Source organism: Dermacentor silvarum, chromosome 11 (assembly GCF_013339745.2).
Source record: "Dermacentor silvarum isolate Dsil-2018 chromosome 11, BIME_Dsil_1.4, whole genome shotgun sequence".
NCBI classification, from domain to species: domain Eukaryota; kingdom Metazoa; phylum Arthropoda; class Arachnida; order Ixodida; family Ixodidae; genus Dermacentor; species Dermacentor silvarum.
In genome coordinates this window covers 39,534,977-39,557,151 of record NC_051164.1, presented here as the reverse complement: position 1 = coordinate 39,557,151, position 22,175 = coordinate 39,534,977, and the positions used below count along the sequence as shown (strand labels likewise).

General features: G+C 48.2%; 1 protein-coding gene across 3 annotated transcripts in view; it reads left to right on the top strand.

Annotated features, from left to right (window-relative positions):
* The first annotated feature begins 1,050 nt into the window (after positions 1–1,050).
* LOC125941363 (uncharacterized) overlaps positions 1,051–22,175 on the top strand; it is a 102,430-nt gene continuing 81,305 nt past the window's right edge. For all 3 annotated transcript variants that reach the window (XM_049658430.1, XM_049658429.1, XM_049658431.1), the window contains exons 1-4: positions 1,051–1,304; positions 6,122–6,306; positions 20,451–20,622; positions 21,082–21,307. In XM_049658430.1, coding sequence (XP_049514387.1) covers positions 1,163–1,304; positions 6,122–6,306; positions 20,451–20,622; positions 21,082–21,307 — 725 coding nt within the window. In that variant the 5' untranslated portion in view covers positions 1,051–1,162. The remainder of the gene's footprint in view (positions 1,305–6,121; positions 6,307–20,450; positions 20,623–21,081; positions 21,308–22,175) is intronic.

The following is a 22,175-nucleotide window of genomic DNA, read 5'->3' as shown; positions in this document are numbered from 1 at the left end:
TCAGCCACAAGACTCTCCCCATTTTCAAAAAAGAACTAAACAACATTCTCAGCTCAGTTCACAGAGGACACTGAAAAAAAAAACATCTATGGGTCTCCCATAAGGCACGAAAATCGAGAGAATATAAGTATTCAATGATGATTTCCAAAGCACGTTATTAGCCTACTCACTTCTGACTTCCACTAACGCGTCACACATTTTATCACCCACACTCTGTCAAAATATGTTATTGCTGCCACATTTTTTTCTTCGGGTAATAGCGGAAAATTGATAAGCGTTTCATATGAAGCCTGCAAAGGCAGAAAAACGAGAACTTAGCAATGTTTATTCAGCACCTAATTACCTCACACACTTCGAAATTCGTCAGTGCATTATCCCTTACATGCTCCAGATTTACTGTAACTAAAAACTTGAATTGTTTAGCCATTGGTAAGAATTCGCGGAGCGTGAAAGTTTTTGACGAAGCAAATAACAGTGGTAGCGTTCCAAACACTATTTCATTTATTTATTTTTTACCCGTTTTAAATTATTCTGATGACACACATTGCACGCTCTCAATGAGAGACTTATGCTACTTGAAGAATGGGCAGAATCTTTCGAGGCTACGGTGTAACACGCAGTCGCGTCTCTCGTTTAAAAATTCCTTCCTTCAAGGCGCAACGACGATCGTGATCGCGACCACCGGTGGAAGGTTCATTATTCTCGCGTCCAGATGGACAAGCCAAAGCAATGCGAAAGATGTCAGCGTTCCGTAGAAAGCAAAAACAACCAAAACGTTCCGCTACCATGGCAACGCTCGGCAGCGGAGGCAGTCGGGGAACGCTCGCGTTCGAACGCAAATGTTCTCAACTGTAACGAACGCCGCTTTGCAGCCTGCACGAGAGAGCGGGCAGCTGAGCTTCATCTACGCCACGACACTGCGGAAGGCAGTGCAGAGAGAGTGATTGTGGAGAGAGAGAGGCACGGGTTCAAGCTGTGCGCTAGAGGGAAAGGGAAAGATACGTCTTCTGCGGCCTGACGTTCCAGAAGACGTCACTTTAGCTTGGTCGCTCTAATGAGAGCCAGGTGAGCTGTGAGCTCCTTCCATGAACTGTCCCCCGCCCTTGTTCAAGTCAAAGCGGATCGCTTCCTCCACGACCATATTGCAAGCACTGGGGCCGCTATGGGCGACATCATAGACGATCAGATTTTCGACATCGCCCAGGTGACGTTGGCCGGGGACAACATTGAGGTAGAGCCACCCGCGACCGCGGGCCGTCGGCGCCGCAAGAACTGCGGACGTTGGTCCTCTGCTAAGCCTCGTGGTAAGTGTCTTCGCCATGTCGGCCGCTTGGCGCTTGCTAAGCCTTATCCTTCTTTGCCGGGAAGAGATGACGGTTCGCGCGGGTAATCGGCGCGCGCTTGGTAACATTTGGTAAATGTTTACGGGTCCCACCCAGCTTGTTGATTGTTCGTTGTTTTGTTTGTTTGTGGCGCCGCGCGTGCGTGCTCGCGGACACGCTCGGTGTGCGAAAGAAGCATTCCGTATCGGATTCGCGGATCGTAATGGCAGATCTCGCCATTATGGGGCAACCATCTTCCCGGACGGCGTGGAACGTGATGTTTTGTGTTGTTTTCTTTGTTTGTATGTTTGTTTGGTTTCTTTGTTAATTCGTCTTGTTCGACTCTCCTTTAGAGATCATCGCGGAGCGCTGAAGAGCTTTATTTGGGGCTAGTGTGCTAAATATTATTGGTTTTTCCGAAGCACAATGCAGTTTTGATTTTCATTTTTATTCAAATAGGGTCGTCAATTTTAGCGTCGTTGGAGTCGATCATGGCGCATGCTTTGTGTAATGTCTGTCGCGGTGTAGGGAAAATTTCTTTGCTATGCTGAATCGGTCTGACCGGAGAATTTTTCGGTTTGATTTTTCTTATTTTACCCGGACAGGAGTCTCTATTCGCTTTAAGTAAAGCAAAAATAATACGTATCAGAACCCAATGCGCTGTATTTTTCGTCTGTCCCACGGCGGAATTTCGATCGAGATCAACGCTGATCGGGATCGAATTTCTTGGTCGCCATTGGCTTTTCTGAAGAAGCTGCGGGAGCGATCCAATCCCGGTTAACAATTTCGATGCAGATAGCGCTCTATCGAAATCGAAAGTGCCTTGCGCTTGGTAACCCTTCGGTGTGCGGCACCAAGAGTGTTTGTTTATTGCTATTGTTATTGTAGCTGCAAGTTCATGGGCTCGGCTTAAGAAAAACAAAATGCCTACTTCATTTGCGTCGATCGTAATGACTTGGTTTACCATGACTGCGGCTTAGGATACGCGGTCATTGTGGAGATTCATTTTTTGCTCTGTTGTTCGTTGTTTTGTTTTCTTTTTTTGCACTTACCCTATAGCAATTTCTTCCGCTAGTGCGCTGACTAGGCGCCGATTTCTTTAAAAGTCTCAGGCTGTATTATATTCATGTGCTTCCCTTCAAATCAAAAACATTATTTTTCTTACGCGAAAGTCATTGTGACGCACGATTTGGGATATGCCGTTGAATGTGTACGAAAAATCGCTTGGCTATGGCGGGCTCTTCCTATACCAAGCAGTCTGCGTGCTTAACTTTTCTGATATTACCCGAATGTTAATTGAGCTTGTTTCCAATTAACAAAAAGAAATAATTTTTAAGGTAGTAATCAAATGCGCTTTGTCTTTCATCTCTGCTCGAGTATTCAAATTGAAATTGAAAGTTTATTTGTGGATACAGCATATACATAGATAAATTACGACCTGTCTAAGCATGTTGTGCTTGTTAGCTGGTCAAGCAGCAGGTGAAGAATCCTATAAAAAGTTTCACCCGAAAGGCAAAGCATCAGTTGCGATAGCAATTTAGTAGAGAGCTATACGGAGTAAGGATAGTAGTTTTATCAGCTGTATAAACTTGGACATGCAGCAGCACCGGCAACACGCAGAACTGTTGTCGGCGCCGTCGGCGTTTTGCCCGCGTTCGCCTCGAACGCGCGCGGCGTTGGTGACTGTTGCCGGTGCCTCTGGGGGCGGCTCGAAGGTTGTCGACGACAGGGAGCCTACATGCAACGCCGTTTTAGGGTGGTGACAGCCTTTGTAAGGGTACTTGCCGCCGCCAGCTAAATTGGCGGGTTAAATCTGGGGCACAAAATGGCGAAAGACCAGCCGACAGACCACATTTCCCGCAACCCTTGGTGACGTGAAATTAATTAATTTCTTTTAATAAAGTTTGGTCTCAGCAACCAGAGACAAATGTCTGAGCGCCGTACACGGCACGTCTAAGTTTTAGTTAAACAGACCAGTAAGGAGTTTCTTTGTTACAGCACACTTTGAAAAGCACCCTTTATATATTCGTACAACTGGAAGGCAACGAGAATGCTTAATGCAGTTCACATCCTTGGCGTGAGATAATGCTACCACGATCATGCCATCGTGCCTAATAACTTGTTGCTTTACATGTGTCGCACGACATGCAATAGAAAAGTAAGTTTGATGTGTTAAAATAAAAGGAAAAGGGAACTAGTATAATAAAGATGTACTACAGGTTTCTTGTGCGCATTTGCGCAAAACTAAATAAAAGAAATTTAATAGATCACGTGCCAACATGAGTACATCAGAGCGTGACAAAAAAAGGCAGGAAGACTGGGGACCAAAATGGCTACCCACCAAATTTGGCGGTAAATAGCGGTCAAAATCTTGGTGTTGTCACCACCCTAAAGCGGCGTTGCACGTAGGCTCCCTAGTAAAGGAGGAAAGAGACGCTTAATTCTGCAGCCCTTCATGGAGCCCGGCGAAGAACGCGCGTTTGCTCTCCGCCGTGAGTTCGCTCCCCGTGAAAGCGCGCGTCCCTCGCGCCGTTTCACAGCATACGGCGCGAGGGACGCGCGAAAGCCCGTGGGGGGGGGGGGGGGGGGGGGGGGGGCAGGGAGGGGCCGTCGCCGCGCGCCGTATAAACCGTTTTTTCATGGGTGCCGCCATTGCGCAGGCAGTGGCGTAATCTATGGGCAGTTGGCATGCTGGCTGGGGCGAACGCCCGTGTTGTATGCTGTGATATACACTCGGCGGATGTTTCTGGTGGATTTATTCACTCTCCCGTGGTCTATTTAGCATGCAATGGCGTCTTCTATGAGGGGAAAGGTCCTGTGAAGCCTAGTAAAGGAATTTAAGTCTGAAGTAATTAAGCGGCTGCTGGCGTTAGGGCGGATGGAGACACCCAGCTCGAGGTGTGCGCGTTTGTTTGAGCTTACAATCAGCCTCTAATATCAGTTAGGTATTTCTGAAAATTAGTTTCACAAATGTTACCTTACTGCAGCATTCTCAGCACTGTAATTCTAAGCTCCGGTTTAGCTGCAACGAGTAGTTACGAAACATTTGACGATCCTAACAACGTGGGTACCATTCTGCTGGCGAATAAGTTGTGCTGTTTACTTTGACAAGCGTTCAAGTTGTCATCTGTAGATGCATTGGGCGGCTGCCTTGTTTGTTGGGCAAGGTTTCCGCCAACAAATAAAATAGTTTGGTTAATATAACCGCTTACCGTACAGTGTGAATCACACTTTTCGAGTGGTCGAACGACCAGCTGCAGACTGCTCAACGTCCGAGGCAGTACTAAATGCTGTGTTATAGATCTGTTTGTTCTATATAGCGCATGGTCCAAGTGGTCCAAGCGCGCCCTTTCTCCTCGCCCGATGAAAAGGTCAGCATACGGTGCGCGGCGACGATTTCATCGCCATTGACGTCATACGGAACCTCACGGGGACAGCGACGCCGACGGCAGAAATGCGCTTTGGAGTGTCCATATAATTGCTATCGCAATAAAATAATTATTAGTAGTACCGCTACTAGGATAGGGCACAACCATTCGCAATTCTTGCTTTTCATTTTATTTTGACAACGTGGTAATTACCGCGCCGGAATCTCACTTGACGACTGGTATTATTGGAAAAGAAAGTATGGCACCATCACGTGTACTGCCATTACTTCCAGTTGTGACTACTTGTTTTCAATAAACTGACCTTCATTTCTAGATCAATCTGCGCTCCTTGCAATGCTGCGCGATATAGTTTATTGGACGAATCAATCAAGTGAAGTGCCGCCATCGTATTGCGAAAGTATTTTGAATCATTCAATTTTTATTTCTGACAAGTGGAAATGACGAATTTTTATCATAAATATTGCCACCAATTAACACAATGCACTTTTTCTGAGCGAAACAGAAATTATAGTAGCAGCTGACTTGCCCTTTTTCTTGACAGTGAGCGCCTCTCTATCTCTCTCTGTGTGTGTGGGTGTGTGCGCGCGCAAGCATGCGTCTCCTTGCGTGCGTGCGTGTGTGTGTGTGTGTGTATGTCTGTCTGTGTGTACGTGCGTGCGTGTGCGTGTTTATGTGTGTGCGTGCATGCGTGCTTGCGTGTGTGTGCATGTGTGTGTGCGTGCGTGCGTGCGTGTGCATGTTTGCGAGTGTGTGTGAGTGCTTGCGTGTGTATGTGAGTGCTTGCGTGTGTGTGTGTGTGTGTGTGTGTGTGTGTGGTGTGTGTGGTGTGTGTGTGTGTGTGTGTGTGTGTGTGTGTGTGTGTGTGTGTGTGTGTGTGTGTGTGTGTGTGTGTGTGTGTGTGTGTGTGTGTGTGTGTGTGTGTGTGTGTGTGTGTGTGTGTGTGTGTGTGTGTGTGTGTGTGTGTGCATACGAACCGTCCATACGTGCGGTATGTATGCGTGTGTACTCGTGTGCACTCATTCGCCATTATGATTCGTCATTCACCGACTATGATCGTAATAGCCATAACTGACATTGACAACTAGTTGCGATGGTCTCCGCACATAATTATTAAAACGGGAAGATCAGAGAACGTTGCGAAGCCGTGGTATTCGAGCGTGGGGAGAAGTCTGTTGATGTCGAACAGGCAACGACGGCTCTTCAGAGCACATAGAAACCGAAGAGAGAGAGCAAGTTTTGCCTAGAAAGCTTGCTTCTCCTCACGGCCAATACGCGTGATGAGAGGCTGCCGCCTTTCCCGCTGCGCGCTTTGGTGACAACCGGCAAAGTAACTTCCAGACGCGTGTCCATCACACCTCAAGTCGAACGCTCAATCACATTTGCGCGCACGCGCACCGATACCTTTTGCAGGTCGCGTCCGCAAGGCAACCAGCGATACAGGCGCCAAGCGAGGACGTGCTCGCCAAGCGCGTGCCGCCGCAGAAGCCTTCGTCGCGACTGCTGCTGCTGTTGCTGCTACTCCGCAGAGAACGGGGCACGGCGGCTGCGTCAAGGCCGGAACAGCCGAAGAAGTGCCGCTGGAGACCGTCACCGCGGTGAGTGTCAACACCTTAACATGAGTTCTTTCATTTGGCAGCGCCTCTTCCACTGTAGCTAAAGAATTTTCGATTCGACAGCGTCCAATGGTTCATTGAGCCAGAGAGAGAGAGAGGATAAAGTTTATTTGTTTGAGAGGAGGGTTTCTGCAGAGCGCCTGTGGTGGGTCCAGAACTCTGTCCAGAACTCCCGCGGCCTTAGTTGGCTGTCTGGCGCGTTCAACCAGCCAAATCTGGTCATCCGGTTCCCAACTCGACTGCGCAGCCTGGTTTCTGCAGAGCGCCTGTGATGGGTCCTCTGTCCAGAACTCCTGCGGCGTTAGCTGCCTGTCTGGGGCGTTCAAGCAGCCAAATCTGGTCATCCTGTTCCCAGCTCGACTGTACCGCCTAGTTTCTGTCCAGAACTCCCGCGGCCTTAGCTGCCTGTGTGGGGCGTTCAACCAGTCAAATCTGGTCATCCGGTTCCCAGCTCGACTGCGCAGCCTGGTGTCTGCAGAGCACCTGTGGTGGGTCCTCTGTCCAGAACTTCCGCGGCCTTAGCTGCCTGTCTAGGGTGTTCAACCAGCCAAATCTGGTCATGCGGTTCCCAGCTGGACTGCGCAGTCTCTCACTGGACTGGCGTGGCGTTGTGCACGATGGGTACTGCCTTTATATTCTGACATCCCCATGTTGTATGGTATAGCGTGGGTTTCTCACCACACCAGGGACTAATTTCTCTGTGTATGGTTGGAGGTATGTTATTGTAAATATGTAGACATGGATATGAATTTGTTTGTAGCAGCCTTCAGCATACCGACTGCTGCCTGTAAATTTTTTGTGGCGCGGGAATCATCAGCATCATCAGCCTATATTTTATGTCCACTGCAGGACGAAGGCCTCTCCCTGCGATCTCTAATTACCGCTGTTTTGCGCTAGCGTATGCCAACTTGCGCCTGCAAATTTCCTAACTTCATCATCCCATCTGGTTTTCTGCCGACCTCGACTGCGCTTGCCTTCTCTTGGTATCCATTCTGTAACCATAACGGTCCATCGGTTATCCATCCTACGCATTACATGGCCTGCCCAGCTCCATTTCTTCCGCTTAATGTCAACTAGAATATCGGCTATCCCCGCTTGTTATCTGATCCACACCGCTCTCTTCCTGTCTCTCAACGTTAGTCCTAAGATTTTTCGTTCGATTGCTCTTTGTGCGGTCCTTAACTTGTTCTCGAGCTTCTTTGTTAACCTCCAAGATTCTGCCCCATATGTTAGCACCGGTAGAATGCAATGATTGTACACTTTTCTTTTCAACGACAGTGGTAAGCTCCCAGTCAGGATTTGGCAATGTCTGCCGTATGCACTCCAACACAATTTTATTCGTCTGTGAATTTCTTTCTCATGATCAGGTTCCCTGTGAGTAATTAACGTAGATAAACGTACTCCTTTACCGACTCTAGAGGCTGACTGGCGATCCCGAATTCTTGTTCCCTTGCCCGGCTATTCAGCATTATCTTTGTCTTGTGCAAATTCATCTTCAACTCAATTCTTACACTTTCTCGATTAAGGTCCTCAATTATTTGCTGCAATTCGTCTCCATTGTTGCTCGAATAGGACAATGTCATCTGCAAACCGAAGGTTGCTGAGATATTCGCCGTTGATCCTCACTCCTAAGCCTTCCCAGTCTAAGAGCATTGAATTACTTCTAAGCATGCAGTGAATAGCATTGGAGAGATTGTGTCTCCTTGCCTGATCGCTTTCTTCATAGGTAACTTTCTACTTTTGTTGTGGAGAACTAAGGCAGCTGTGGAATACTTGTAGATATTGTGACAACAATATTTGCTAAGATATGCACGTATCTTATATTCACGTATCTTCTAGTTCCCCATAAGTGTTAAAAAGGCCCCCGTAGGTACGGGTCACCGCCCCTGTAGCTCTAGATTCTGATCTCTATTAGCTGGCGTAGCCTCGAGCTACAAGGTCGGCCACGAGATTCCCGCCAATGTCCTAAAGCCGCGTGGCCCAAATTATCAGGTGTTCTTCTTTACTTTCGCTAACAGCCTTTAAGGTTCTCGCTTCTTTCCTGCCTACCCCATCATTAGTGAATCCCTGGCAGGCGTCCTGTGTAACTGATAATTACTAGCGAACGCCCGGGCCTGTTACCTTCAGCAACCGCTAGAGCGACAGCGCCATCCTCGACTTCAGACACGGTGCAGTTCTTCAGCGATGCGCTGATCTTATCAATTAGTTTGTAGTCGATCATCGTCACTACTGCGTCCATCCCATTCACGTATGCAGCAGCGTCTACGTACACGCTGTCCTTTCTGTTATGGTAGATCGTGGCTATAGGTTCCACCCTGACTCTGCACATACCCTGAGGACCGACAGAATGCATGTGCTATAGGGATAGGAGCCACCTTGAACGTAGACCTGATCTCGTCCGATATGTCTACCGTACGTTCGATCTCGCATGCTGTCCTGGTGGCCTAGTCTCTGGGGGAGGGTTCATCCTGCCGTGGTACGCTGTAAAATCTTATCTTTTGAGAGGCGAGCTGCACCTCCCAGCGTTCATTATAGGTACTTGTTATGCCGAGGTCTAGTAGTTTTGTGGTTACCGTTCTTGTGGTCAGACCTAGAGCTAGCTGTCTTATCAGCTTTCCTGAGGATTGACTCAACTTCTTCACTTTCCTTTTTGTTTAAGTGCTGGTAGGGAAAGCTGTAGGTGGGTTTGCTCACCCCTACTGCGCTTACATGTTGAGGGTGTATTCTTCCTTGAATCCAGTTCTTCCATCTTTATTGTGCGTAATCATTCTTGTTATTTGGGCAGCAGACCAAGACAGCATTCTGATTATATGGTCCACCCTCTGGTTAGATTCAATCCACATTCTTAGGATCCTTGATGTTTTCACGTACTTCCGGTTGCGGCCCCGGCCACCGTGACTGTTACGTCTACCTTGTCATCCTGTCGGGGCGTGGGCACCGTAAGTATTTCCGACTTTTGGGGTGAGCAGAATAGCCCCCTTTCCTTGCGTAACCGTCTAAATAATCAGCGAACGCTTGGAATCTCTCTTCTTTCAGTACCAGCCACCCCTCCGTCATCCATATGATTATGTCACCGGCGTACATTATTACATACCAAATTCCGTCTATGGTGGTGTTTCTCCGCCAGACCAACTATTGCGATATTGAAGAGAAGGGGTGAGATCACGGACCCTAGAGGCGTGCCCTTGTTGGGCAGCCTGAACGTGCCCGACCTGAGGTACCGATCCCTATGGTTGGCGTCCTGTCTGTGAGGAAGGCCTTGACGTAGCCGTGGAGCTTTCTTTCGCAATTTAAGTTGTTCAGGCCCGATAGTATGGCGTCATGGCTAATATTTTTGTAGGCCCCCTTGAGGTCGAGGGTCATGACCACGTGTTCTCCATTAGTTTGGAATGTTGTTCATAAATTCCTTCTTGATTAGGGCTAGATTGTCTGGCGTTGATAGCTTGGGCCGGAACGCAAACATCATGTGAGGCGTGAGGTCGTTATCCTTCAAGTAATTTTGCAACCTGACCATAACCATACATTCATACAGTTTCCATAAGCGCGAGGAAACATGCACTAAAAACGCCCGTGTGCTTGCGTTGTAGTGCACCTTAAAGAACCCGAGGTGGCTAAAATTAATCCGAAGCCCTCCAATATGGCATGCCTCATAATCAGAACTGGTTTTGGCACGTAAAACCCCATACAGAAGAAGAGGTCAGCGACCTTGGCCGCAGAAATTTCGTAAAGATAATCGATAGAGTTCTGTATGGTCACACTGATAAGGGGATAGGCGAGAACCTTATATAAATTAAGTGATTCTCAAATAGGATTCCAGCCCTATTGCTCAATTTGGTGTGCTCATGTTGATTCGGAGAGTCGAATTCAAGTCGATCGCTTACATTAGATACTTACATTACACTAGATAGTTACATTAGATATTGCGAAGGCGTATGACGGTGTCGACCACAGTACCTTAATCAACAGACTCGAAAGTGTGAATCGCCCACAGTATATAATTGCATGGATTCAAAATTTTCTAAGCGGACGAAAATTTTGTTGCTACCAAAACGGTGTTTCTTCTCACAATTACAGCCAATGGGCGTTCCTTAAGGTGCAGTACGTTCTCTCGTATTGTTTAATATCTTACTAAACCACATCGCGACACCTCATGACGTACATGTATAGGTATACGCTGATGATATCCCATTTTTCTCGATATCAAATGATATGCATAGCCTATATAAAACTATGCAGTCGTATTTGAATCACATAGAAATTTGACTGAAAGGAATTTAAATGTCGCTAAATGTCAACAAAAGTGCAATAATTGTTTTTCCCTTAACTTTTCCTATCCGAATAACACTGTCGTATGGCCAGGAAATACACAGAAAAGGTTAATTGGCAGGCGCACATAGAATACATCGCATATATAAAGGAGCACACTCTGTTGGTTTATTGCCAAGAGTCAGCAGCAATCGTTTTGGAATGCTCATGGAGACCTAGCTGATGATTTATTGCATGTATGGCCGCCCCATTCTAGAGTTTGGACGCTTGTTATTTCCTGGAGGTCCAACTTGTAAGTTATGCCCTCTGGTTCTTTTAGAATGCGAATCGCTACGTCTATATCTCGGCCTTCCAAATTTTGCGGAGAATAATGTTCTTTATAATGAAACTCACCTGCCTTCTCTTCAAATTGCATTTCGTATAGTGACAGTCCAAACATTATTGAACATCTATGCTTCTCCCCAGAGACGCTCCTACTATGCGTTTATTCGAGAACCGACTGCATTCTTTGAGAATAAGTGGTGCAGACTGCATTGTACCCAGGTAATGTTTGTGCAGGAGGTATTCGAGCAATTATAAATATCAATCCATGATGTGGCTTTTCAAATTTTACCTACTGCGACAGTAAGCGTTGAATTCGATGATATATTTCCCGATAACGCTAAGCTCCTGCCTTTTCGATGCCTAAAAGGTTTGTTAGATGACCACCTCGAGAACCTCCAAATACATGCAGTAATATCTATACATGCTTCTGTCAGTGAAGAGAAGGCAGGAGTGGGCATTTTTTGGGCATCATTAAAATGGCCTTTATGTCTTCGACTACCCGATTTTACGCCAATATTATTGGCGATCATCCTAGCTCTACGAAAACTTCCCACATCTCTTTCTTCAGCCATAATCTTAACCGACTCCTTGTCTGATTACTCCGCTTTATAAGTAACCCAATTCATCTATCTTTCTCCGAGAATTTCATTCCTCCATTACCCAACATTTACGCCTCATCCATCTGATATGGGTGCCAGGGCACGTGTGGCTCACATTAAACGAGTCAGCAGGCGCACTATCAGCGGCATCTCTTAAAGACCCGGTACTGAGGATCCTAAGACCTTCGGCATACGTCACTACTCCAAGTTTTAAAACATTTTTCGCCCATGAAGAGCATCCCAAATCATGTGCAATAAATAACTCCGATTTTCTGTACATTAGATTTCCTTGGCACAGCAGATGGTGTCCAGCACGAAAGTTTGAAGTTTCATTTGCGCGAATTCGTTGCCGAATACCAATGCTTAATTTCTATTCTCATAGGTCTGGTTTGGCACCTTCTTCTCAGTGGTTTGCATTGTAATGAACCCGAAACTATGAATCATTTCTTTATAGAGTGTCGTAGGTTCACCGTGCATAGAAAACGACTTCTAGAAGGTCCCCTCCGCCAACTTGGATTAGCCTTTACGCTGCCTATTATTCTGTCTGTGGGGGCGTCCATACTGGGACACTTTAATAGGGACGTATGTGATGCCATAATTAATTTTGTACTGGCAACAAGGAGATTGTCATGCTAATTTTTGTGTTTTACTTTCTACAAGAAACAAAAAAATATTAACTTCTAGTTTTAAGATACTATAGCATGAAAACTATTATTAACGATAAGAATTCTTTGAATACCTCATCCTTAAGTAAGAAAATAATAGTTAAGTATTCATCCTTTGTATAACCACTGCCGCCCCATTCATGGCCAATCCCCCGTAGTGGGTTGTGCTATATCTATAATCGCCAAGCCAAACCAAACCAAATTTAACCATGCTTCTCTATCCGCCTTCCAGTGCTCGTTCAAGAAATTCGTGATGCACTTAATATGCTCCACCCTTGTAGTTCTTATAATAGCGTTGCCTATCTTTACTGCTTCTGCTGCCATGTTCTTGATGGCCATTCTGACCGCCGCATACACCTCTTCTTGGGAAATGGGCGGTCGAGTTTATCGTTTTCGACGGCTCGATACGGTTCCGCGATGGCGGGGGTGTCCGCGACCCTAACGTATCGCTCACTGATTTTGACTAGTAACTCCGCATCACTACGCGGATAGTTGCGGGTAATTTTGTGCAGCGACTAGTTTTCCGCTCTGGACTTGGTTGGGTCGATGATGTTCCTCACCAGCGGCCAAGTTTTAGCAGTCTCTAGCGTTCTTTAGAGCGAGTCACTGGGTTGGCCCCAGTTTTGCTTAGAGAGCTTTTTCTCATATTGCTCTGGTTCGGCCGTGACCACAGCGATTTCTAAATTTAGTTTTCTGTTGCCTTTCTGGATCATCCACCTATTAGTCATGCTTCTACGAGCTTCCATATAGGCGGAGAAGATGATTATCAATTTCGGGGGTGGTGTCCGTCCTTCCCACTGCCTTTGTGGCCCTTTCGTACGCCTTTCGGATCCCTCTGCTATATTTCTCGATTATTCGAATCGGATCCTTTTCGCAGTCTTGTCTGAAAGCGTTCCAGTTCGTTATCTTCGCCTGTTCGAATTCTCTCCATATTCTCGCAGTGGCGACAACGTCAAAAGGATAAAGTGCAGTGCCGATGTTCCGTGCTTTGCTAATATACTTCGCTGTTGTTCTTTGCAAAGGCGTGGTCTGGGCACGTAGATCTGCGAACACTGTTCCCTAGTCTAGTCAACTTCGTAAAGTACCCTCACAAGTTACAGGTCTGTGTGTGCTGCCGCTTGAGCCAGAATTTTGCCCTTGCTTGTTTCCTTTACATATCCCCAGCGCTTATGTTGTGCAGAGCGTGTTAAGATCACCAAGCTGTTGTTATTAGCTGCCGCGCTTGCTTCATTGATCAGTAGCTCGAAGTCAGGGTTCTTGTGCCTGAAAGGCTGTACACAGTTCAGAACGAATACGCTTCCCTCGCCTCTCTTGTGCGGTATGGTCTATGTTAGCAAGGGCTCGATGTCCGTGTCCAACGTTGGGTGTTGTATCACCTCATAGCTTTGGCTACCAGGGTGGTCGCTTTCCCCTCTGTCTGGTTCGAGTATGCATCGTACCCCGTTAGAAGACTAGCAGATCAGCCAGTCTCCTGCAGGGCTATGATATCGCGCCTGACGAAGATGATCTGCATGTACTGTTTAAGTTGATGTGCTTCATACGGAAGCCGAGGCAGTTTCATTGCGAAATTTCTAGTCTTTCTGTTTCTCCTTTATCGAGTCTGGCCATTATGCCTGGTCCTGACTGCACTGCGTTGATTCGCTTAGCTCGCTGTTGTGCTTGCTTGCTTGCTTGCCTTCGGGAGTGGCTCGTACCCACTATGGGGGATTGTCCAAGAATCGGGTGATTCAAGGAAAACAATTATCGGAGTCTAATAAGAATCACTTTTGAAAATTTTTGAATGACTGAATGAAGTTATTCACATTAAAAGTTAAGAATTTAGCAAGGAAATCGTCCTGATTCAATTAGTGTTGTGAATGAATGCCTTTTATGCGCCTCTTCCTCGACTTTCTCTGATTGGTACTTCTTTCTCACCGCGCTCTTTACCTCGAAAAGCTGAAGTTGAAATTGAAGTCACACCTCAGGCAGCAGCGTGAAGTGCGACTGCGTTCATTCTTGCTGCTGCTGTACCTTCTGTTGCAGCTACTGCAGCTTTTGTTGCAACAGCTGTAGTGTTTGCGGAATATATTGCATGATGTCAGCTGACGTTTGCTCTACCCTTGGAGCTTTTGCCAGTGGCGGATGCATGTTCTCCCTGGTGTCCTTCTTTCCAACATCGGGGTACGAGTGCGTTCTTCCCTAGTCTACTGCGTTAGTTCCCCTGTCTCTCGTGGCTTTCAGTAGCTCGTCTGCCTTGTGGGTCAGCTTGTCGCATTTGGCACGCGTAACTAAGAGCACTTGTTTGTGGTTTGTGTGCTTTGTGTGTTGACCGTAGCAGTGGGATTGGCTGCTTTTGCCGTCCAGCTTACCTTGCCAGTCTTCTTGTTCTCTTTCTTCCCCTGGTTCGGGACCCTTTTATAGTTCTGCTGGCGCCTCGTTGTCGACGTCGACCTGAACCTGGATCAAGACCGGCAGCGGCTTCCGAGGTTTTGCACTCGGAGCTGAACCACCGCCTCATGTCTCCTCCGTCACTGTCGTCCTTACGGCTGCGCCGATAATTCCTCTCGTCGCCATTTTTCTGGTCAACAATGGGCAGACGTCTCGCCTTTTTTAGGCGATCCCTCCACTTACGAGCTCGGTTGGGGAGCACTTCCCCACACAGCGCACACTTGGGCACACAATTAGGTCCGGCTTCAGGGTTGGCCAGTACACACTGTCGGCATGCACGCAATTCCGGTTTTGGGCAAACGTCCGAGCGGTGCCCCAACTTGAGGCAGACGTCGCAGATCAGCCTTGTGGGCCGGTAGAGGTGACACGGTTCCTCGCCTGGGTACTGAGTCACACACTCGGGACCACCTTTCTGTGGAAAGTGATCACCGCAGTCCTAGATTTTTCTAAAATTATGGCATGTGGTATCTCGACACCTTGCGTGTGGACCCTAAGGTGCGCCATGAGCTCCTCGGGTGGAGTACCCGCGTCGATGCAGTGAACGACTGCACGAACCACTGCGTCTGGAGCTGCCATGCACGCGCTCACCTCGTACAACTTGCCACCAAGGGTCAGCTCGGTCATTCTTCCCAAGAGGTTAGCCGCTTCCTCCCTTGGTGTGCTAGCAATGATGATCGTCGTCCCGATGCGAACGAAGCCTTATAAGGAGGTATTCGTTCTCGCACACAGCTCGCGCTACTTCATGGTTGGTGAAATTCGGAAGGATCAGTCCTTTCTTTTGCCTAATTACCACTTTGCTGTCATTATTCGGTAGTGGAGGCAGTGTTCTTCGGAAGGTCCGCTTCTCTATCCCTTTGTTTACTAGTGCGTTCCGTCCCACGTCGCAAGTAACGTCATGGTGACTCACGTTCTTCAAAAATCTCCGCAGTCGCAGTCACTCCAGTTACGTTGCCTTGTTTCAACTTCTTCAAGTACCGCTAGCTCAAAGCTAGCTCAGAGTTCAAGTTGGTATCATCATGCGTCCATGGTAGATCGGTCCTCCCGCTCTCTGTTCTTGCTGAAAATTCTTGCAATTATATGTGGGAAATCTTGTCAGCGGTGGGCAAAATGGTTTAAAACCCACCTGGTCCAGCCGAAGGTCATAGTCGGTCTATGTCGGTTCGTTTTGTTCCCGTGCCTAAGCCTAACCTCGTCTAGGCTTAGCGCGCCTGTGTATTCTCTATGGCGGGACCCATAGCGCGCTAGGCCTAGCTCACTTGCCTCTCCTTCAACGCTTAAAACTTCAATAATTGCCTCAAAGCAGCACTTACGGTTTTGAAAATTATATCCATCGGTTCCGCTCCTTGATATCTCCCAGTCCACACCCAAATGATGGATCGTCAATCACTTGGTCCGGGCAAGATTGTCGTTGCAGAGGGAGCCCATTTAAAGCACGTCTGCTCACACTGGCCCCTTAGCGGCGTCCCCTCATTGAGCGAAAAAGGTGGCGTCTGCCATCTGTAAGTGGCGTTTGTCATCTCGAACGCGCCTTGATGGTGTTACCACTGGCTGCGACGACACGGCACGAGCGTGCCTCGGCGGAGCAGAGCGGAGAAAAGGGAAAGCGTGCTATCGCGATAGCACGCCAGGTGTTGCGTGTGGGGCGAGTGCATCGACTCGACGCCACCTTATCCTCGCCCTCTCTCTCGGAAGACTGCTATCCGCGTGTTCCTTGTCCGCGCAATCTCTCACCGGCGTTCTAACTGCACCTCAGGAACCAAATCAAAACGCGCCAATCGTCTCAAAGCGCTCACTTGCCCGCGAGGAGTTCATAACTCAAAGGACCGCCCAGCGTCGTTCAATTGCACATTAATGCTTTCGCATTCACAACTCATAAGTGCATAGGTGTCCTCGGATCTTTCTAATAGCGAAGCTGTGCCAGCCGTAATTTGTGGTGCGTACCAAAAAACTACCAAGAAAGAAAATAAAATAAACATTCTTGCCGGGGCGGGATTCGAGCCCGTGGACTCCCGGTCCCAAGGCGAGCGTCGTAACCACTGGGCTATAGAGCGACGCTTGCAGAGCATGCATTTATGCGAACCATATGATTGAGTTCGAGCGTTGTCGTCTTCGTCCACAGCTCGTGCGTTCCTACGCTTGAGCTCGGCGAGGTGAAGAGGTTTTGCGCGCTATGAGAGCGAGAGAGAGAGAGAGAGAGAGACGCATTCACGGAGCTGGTGTCCTGGAACGCGGTTTCTGCATTGGCACGCGGTGTCGATGTTGCAAGCTGCACTATGCAACGCGCAGTGACGGCCGTAAGTCCGAGACGCACGAAAATAAATTACCATCATCATGAGGAATAAGATGATAAGTTCGCGCGCACTTCCGGAAAATGAAAGGCTACGACCGCCCAGCTTCGCTGTTTCAAGCGTTGCGCGGCCGAGTGCAAGGTTAAACGTTTTTCTTTTTCATTAAAAATGATATTAGGCTACATATTACGCGACTCTTAAAAGCGAAGCTTAAGCGTGCTCCCATTTTGTGCGTGTGTGTGTGTGTGGCAAATGCAAGACAATACTAATCCGTGGCGTCACACGTACGTGCCATTGCGGTTCTTCTCATACGTAATCTAAGACAGCTAATGGTCATCTTGATTTTCTGTAACAGTAATCAACATTTTTGCTGAAAATAAATAGAAACAGAATCGGTGAAAGAATGCGCGTTTCTTTTAAGTTGACGTTTATCTACCTGTGCACGCAACAAAAAGCTTGCTAAAGAATAGGACGAAGCGCTTCTTCCTTTCCGTTTTTGTTTTATATTACCGCATGCTGGGGAAGGCCAAGAAATATCATGGTGTGATAGTTCCTTAGCTCCCCTTTTACACCCCGGCATAACAGCGAGTTTTGAGACTGTGAAATGCTGCTGTTCAGACTCTCTTACTGCGCATACCTTTCTGTATTTTTTATGGAAAATGCACAATCGGGCAGCTCTGCAGCAGATCACATGTGGTCTCTAGCACTGGCACATTTCTGGACATCCAAGCCTGTGGATTTCATCGACATAGCTATCGTCGGCACTTGCAGCTGCATCTAGAGTGCCAGCTCTAGCTGCAGCTGCAAGTCCCGGCGATAGCAACGGAATTGCTCAGTCTACACTATTTAGCACTGTACGTCCTAACAGATGCAAACACGTCATGAACTACTCTACTACCAGAATCTATTATCAGGATGTACTACGCCGCTATCAGTTATCAATATTTGTGTGCAAGATCGAGTGGAAAATTTGCTCACCTTTAAGTGTGGTGGACAAGCTGTTGGATGACCTAGCTGGATAGTACGTCCCGCTTAAGAGCACGCAATCGCTCAACCCCCTTTCGGTCGGATACTGGGTCTCCAATCACGACCTGGACGGAGATTTCTCGGAGGGCGAAATTCGCCTTGCGATTCACGAACTGAACAGTAAATCTGATAAAGGCCCCGATGGGATATCAAACAGAGTTCTGCGCAACCTCGAAGATAAATCTGTCAGTTACCTAACCAGGCAAATCAACCGAATCTGGAAAGAGGGCCGCTTTCCGAAAGAATGCAAACACGCACGTACGATACTGATTCCCAAGCTGTGCAAACCTCTTGGGCTTGCAAACCTCAAACCGATCTCTCTGACGTCATGCCGCGGTAAGGGCGCGGAACATGTTGTGCTCAACCGGCTCTCGAACCATGTGGAAGAGAACGAACTTTTTCCGTACACCATGATCTGATTCAGGCGAGGACTTTCGAACCAGGATGCCATGCTTAGTATTAAGAAGCGGCTCATAAAAGGGTCACTGGCGATACAAGAGTCCTACTCGGTCTTGATGCAGAGAAGGCTTTCGACACTGTACGCCACACGGCAATTCTCCAGGCCATTTCGGATCTTAATCTTGGTCAACGTTTTTTTCCGCTATATTCAATCTTTTCTGAGCGGCAGAACCGCTTCCTTGCACATTGACGACTTAAAATCAGAACTTTATGAGCTGGGTGACAGGGGCACTCCACAGGGCTCGGTATTGTCTCCCTTCCTGTTCAATCTGGTGACGGCCAAGCTGGCCAAAGAATTGTTGTACATTGAAGGGGTTGAACACACCGTATATACCGGTGATGTTACTCTATGGAGCGCTGGAGGCAGCGACGGAGAGTTGGAGGCTCGAATGCTAGGAGGCTATTAGGACCACGGAACTCTGTCTCTCTCCAGCGGACCTCAAATGCTCGTCGAGGAAATAGTAATTGCTCTTTTACCGTCCTTCCAAGCCAGGACGAAAACCCAAGGGATGGGAGCAAGATAGTCGACGTCATATCGTGCTCTTTGACATGAATGCTAACCACATCCCTGAATTAGGGTCGATCAGAGTCCTAGGACTGGCAATTGAGGGTAACGGATGCAATGTATTGATGCTAGAAAAGATAACTGGCAAAGTGGAGAATGCTCTACGAATGTTCCGACGCATTGTCAATAGGAAATAGAGGTATGAGCGAGGAATGCGCCATCAGGCTCATACAGCTTTCGTCCGTCATATTACTTACTGTTGTGGCTATGCTTGATTGAAAAAAAAAACTAGAGAAACGGCGCAATACCACAATCCGTAGAGTCTTCAAGGTAGCCCTGGGGCTACCGTTTAACGCAACCATCGAGCTTTTTTCTAAACAAGGAGTTCACAATACTCTAGATGAAATCGCTGAGGCTCAGCGCGCAGCTCAGGTCGTCCGGTTGTCAGGCACCAGAGCTGGCAGGGACATCCTGGTGACTATGGACATGCTTACTGAACGTGCAAACGATAACGTCAGACATCATAGCAAACAAATCAGGGACGTGATTGTGGTGCCTCCCTTTCCCAGGAACGTCTACCCAGTCTTTAACCAAGGGAGAAGGCTCGCCCGCGCGAAGGCTCTGCTTGCCGAGTGTGCTACGGGTTCCACTAAAGCTGCCTTCGTAGAGGCTGCCCAGGTGGCCAGTCAGGAAGCTTTTTCGGTAGCCGTAATAGACGCCCACGAAATAGTCTTCAAAGCACTCTCTGTTTACGCCAAGAGTGCGGAGGTGGCCGAAAAAATGGCCCTTGCACTCGCGCTGCTAGATAAGAGCGCTCGGTAATCTACAGCGATTCTGGGGCACCTACTCGCGCCTTTGCTAGGAGAGTAGTGGATGCGAAGGTTTTTAAGTTACGGGAAGGTAGATGCATTAGTCTCCACTCTATAGTCTGGTTCGCAGCCCCTATGGGCGATTTCGTGGGAGGACAGCGGAATCTTAACGAATCCGATCACAGGGCCGCGCGAGGACTTGCCAGCCGCGCTCCCGTGCAGACCCCCTCGTCTCCTCCTAAGGCCTTTAAAGACCAACTTCAGACATATAATGAGCTCATCAAGCACTTTTATTTAGTACGCAGAGAATTCTCGCTTCCAAACAAGGAACTTAACAGGGCGCCGTCAGTGACTCTCCAATTGCTACATACGAACTCGTACCCCAATCCTTGGTGTATGAGCCGAATCAACCCAGACTACGACGGAACTTTCAATTTTGCACAGTGTGGTGGGCATATCAACTTGGGATACATGTTGTGGGGATGCGCGACGCAGGCCTCCTATCTGGAGGACAAGAACAAGTGGGACGGCACTCTTAGGAGCAGCGAGCTCCAAGACCAACTCTGGGCTGTCCAGAAGGCCCGGGCAGCGGTGAAGAGCCTAGGGCTCCCCATCCCAACGTGGGAGGGGCCCTCTACGCCTTGACGAACAGTCTGGTGTCCTTCAGGACTCTTTTCGGAAATAAAGTTTCCCCCCCATCACCACGCGTTGATTGCTTCATTCCTCCTCCCCCCCCCCCTCCTCGTGTTGTATCACAGGAGAGCGAGTCCACCATCGACCTGCAGGCCGAAATGTACGTCGCGAACATCCTGCCGGACCCGGCGACCATTAATTACCCGGAGCGGGGCAGCGTGCAGGCAGCCTCGTGCAGCGACAACACGTATCCATGCTGCGAGGAGCCCCCCACCCCACCTCCACAACGACGCCGCGGTAAGTCCGTAAGCAGGCGTCGATGCCAGAGCAGTGACCAACTGCGAAGTTAACTGTACAGTGTCTATAGCAGAGCTTCTTCTTGGGAGACAGCCGGTTCATACCTAAAGCAATAACGGTAGCGCTTACGGTACGGACACAAGAAAGGTGACAAGGCGCTTGACCCTTTGACGGTGCACTTATATCGCTGTCCCACTTACCGAAATAAACCCTCAGTGAGTGTACGGTTCGGTAGGTAACCTGTCTTGTGTCCGTCTCATGAACGCTACATAATCACTGCTCCGAATATACGTAAATGTGAACGCAATTGTGGGAAGTAAAATGGCGGCTGCAAGCGACGGCCTTAGACAATCAGCGGGCGATGTAAATTCCTAGTCACACAATGCTGCACAACCTGCTTTTCATCCGCCGGTGTGTGGAACGCTCTCGAGCTGTTTGTATGTGTGCGTGTTTCTGCAGGAGGGCGTGTTCACCGACCGACACCAGTGCGCCGGCGCCGGCGCATGGCCGTAGACGGCGACGAGCGCGTCGTGTGCAAGGTCCAATCGGGCCGTTGGTCCTCGCTGCTGCCAGTGGGCACGGTGGTGCGCAGACCCTCGGTCAAGCTGGTGCAGCTCGTCGCGCAGGCCATACACGAGAGCCCGCACCGGGTGCTGCGAGTCACGCACGTCTACGCCGCACTGCAGTGAGTCGCCGCGTTCCCAGTTGAACGCTTGCCTTTTCTGGAACGCCTCAGCTTGTGCGCGTTTGCAGGACATAATCGATCGTGAACAGCGCGAGGGTCCACACGGTCACGCTGTTCACACTCGAGTTGAGCTAGTTCGCGCTCGATGTGAATTAACTAGCCGAGTCAGCCGCCTTGCAGGAGAAGAAGGCCTGCAACGAACAATCTTCCCATTCTCGCTTTCTTTTTCCGTCATCTGATTTACAAACAAATAAGACAAAAAACGAGAAACTAAGAAACTATTGATTGTATGCACTTAGAAATAGAGTTTACCGAGAAAATAGGGCCACGTTTTCGCCTAGATACTATGTTATGGGAGTTGTGCTAGAGTAAAGCAGCACGAAGAAATAACACGACCTAAAAGAAAATGGGCCCAGCACCTGTCTGTCTTCCATAGAGCTGTGTCTGTTTTCCTTGACACATTTATTCTGTTTGCGCTGCTTGCCTCAAGAATAGAATGTGAACTGGCCCAGCAAATAATCCTTTTTTTTACGGGGTACACTTTCTTTTATGTGTGTGTCCTGGTACATAGGACACTTCTCCGGTGGACCTTATGTGTATACAGTGTACTACATCGAATGTATTGACGTACGAGCAAGCAGTGCTCCAGTATTATTGGGACGTCATGCCGACAAATATCATCAGCAGGGACACTTGGCCCGAGCGCATTTTCAATGTAACCACGGACTTACGAAGTACCAATAACATAATCCCTAACTAAAGATCACTGTCTCATCATGATTATCTGACTAGCAAACCGTGTCATTTCCTGAAATAATAATAACATCCTTATCGAAATCGCTCATTCTATTCATAATTAGTTCTTATT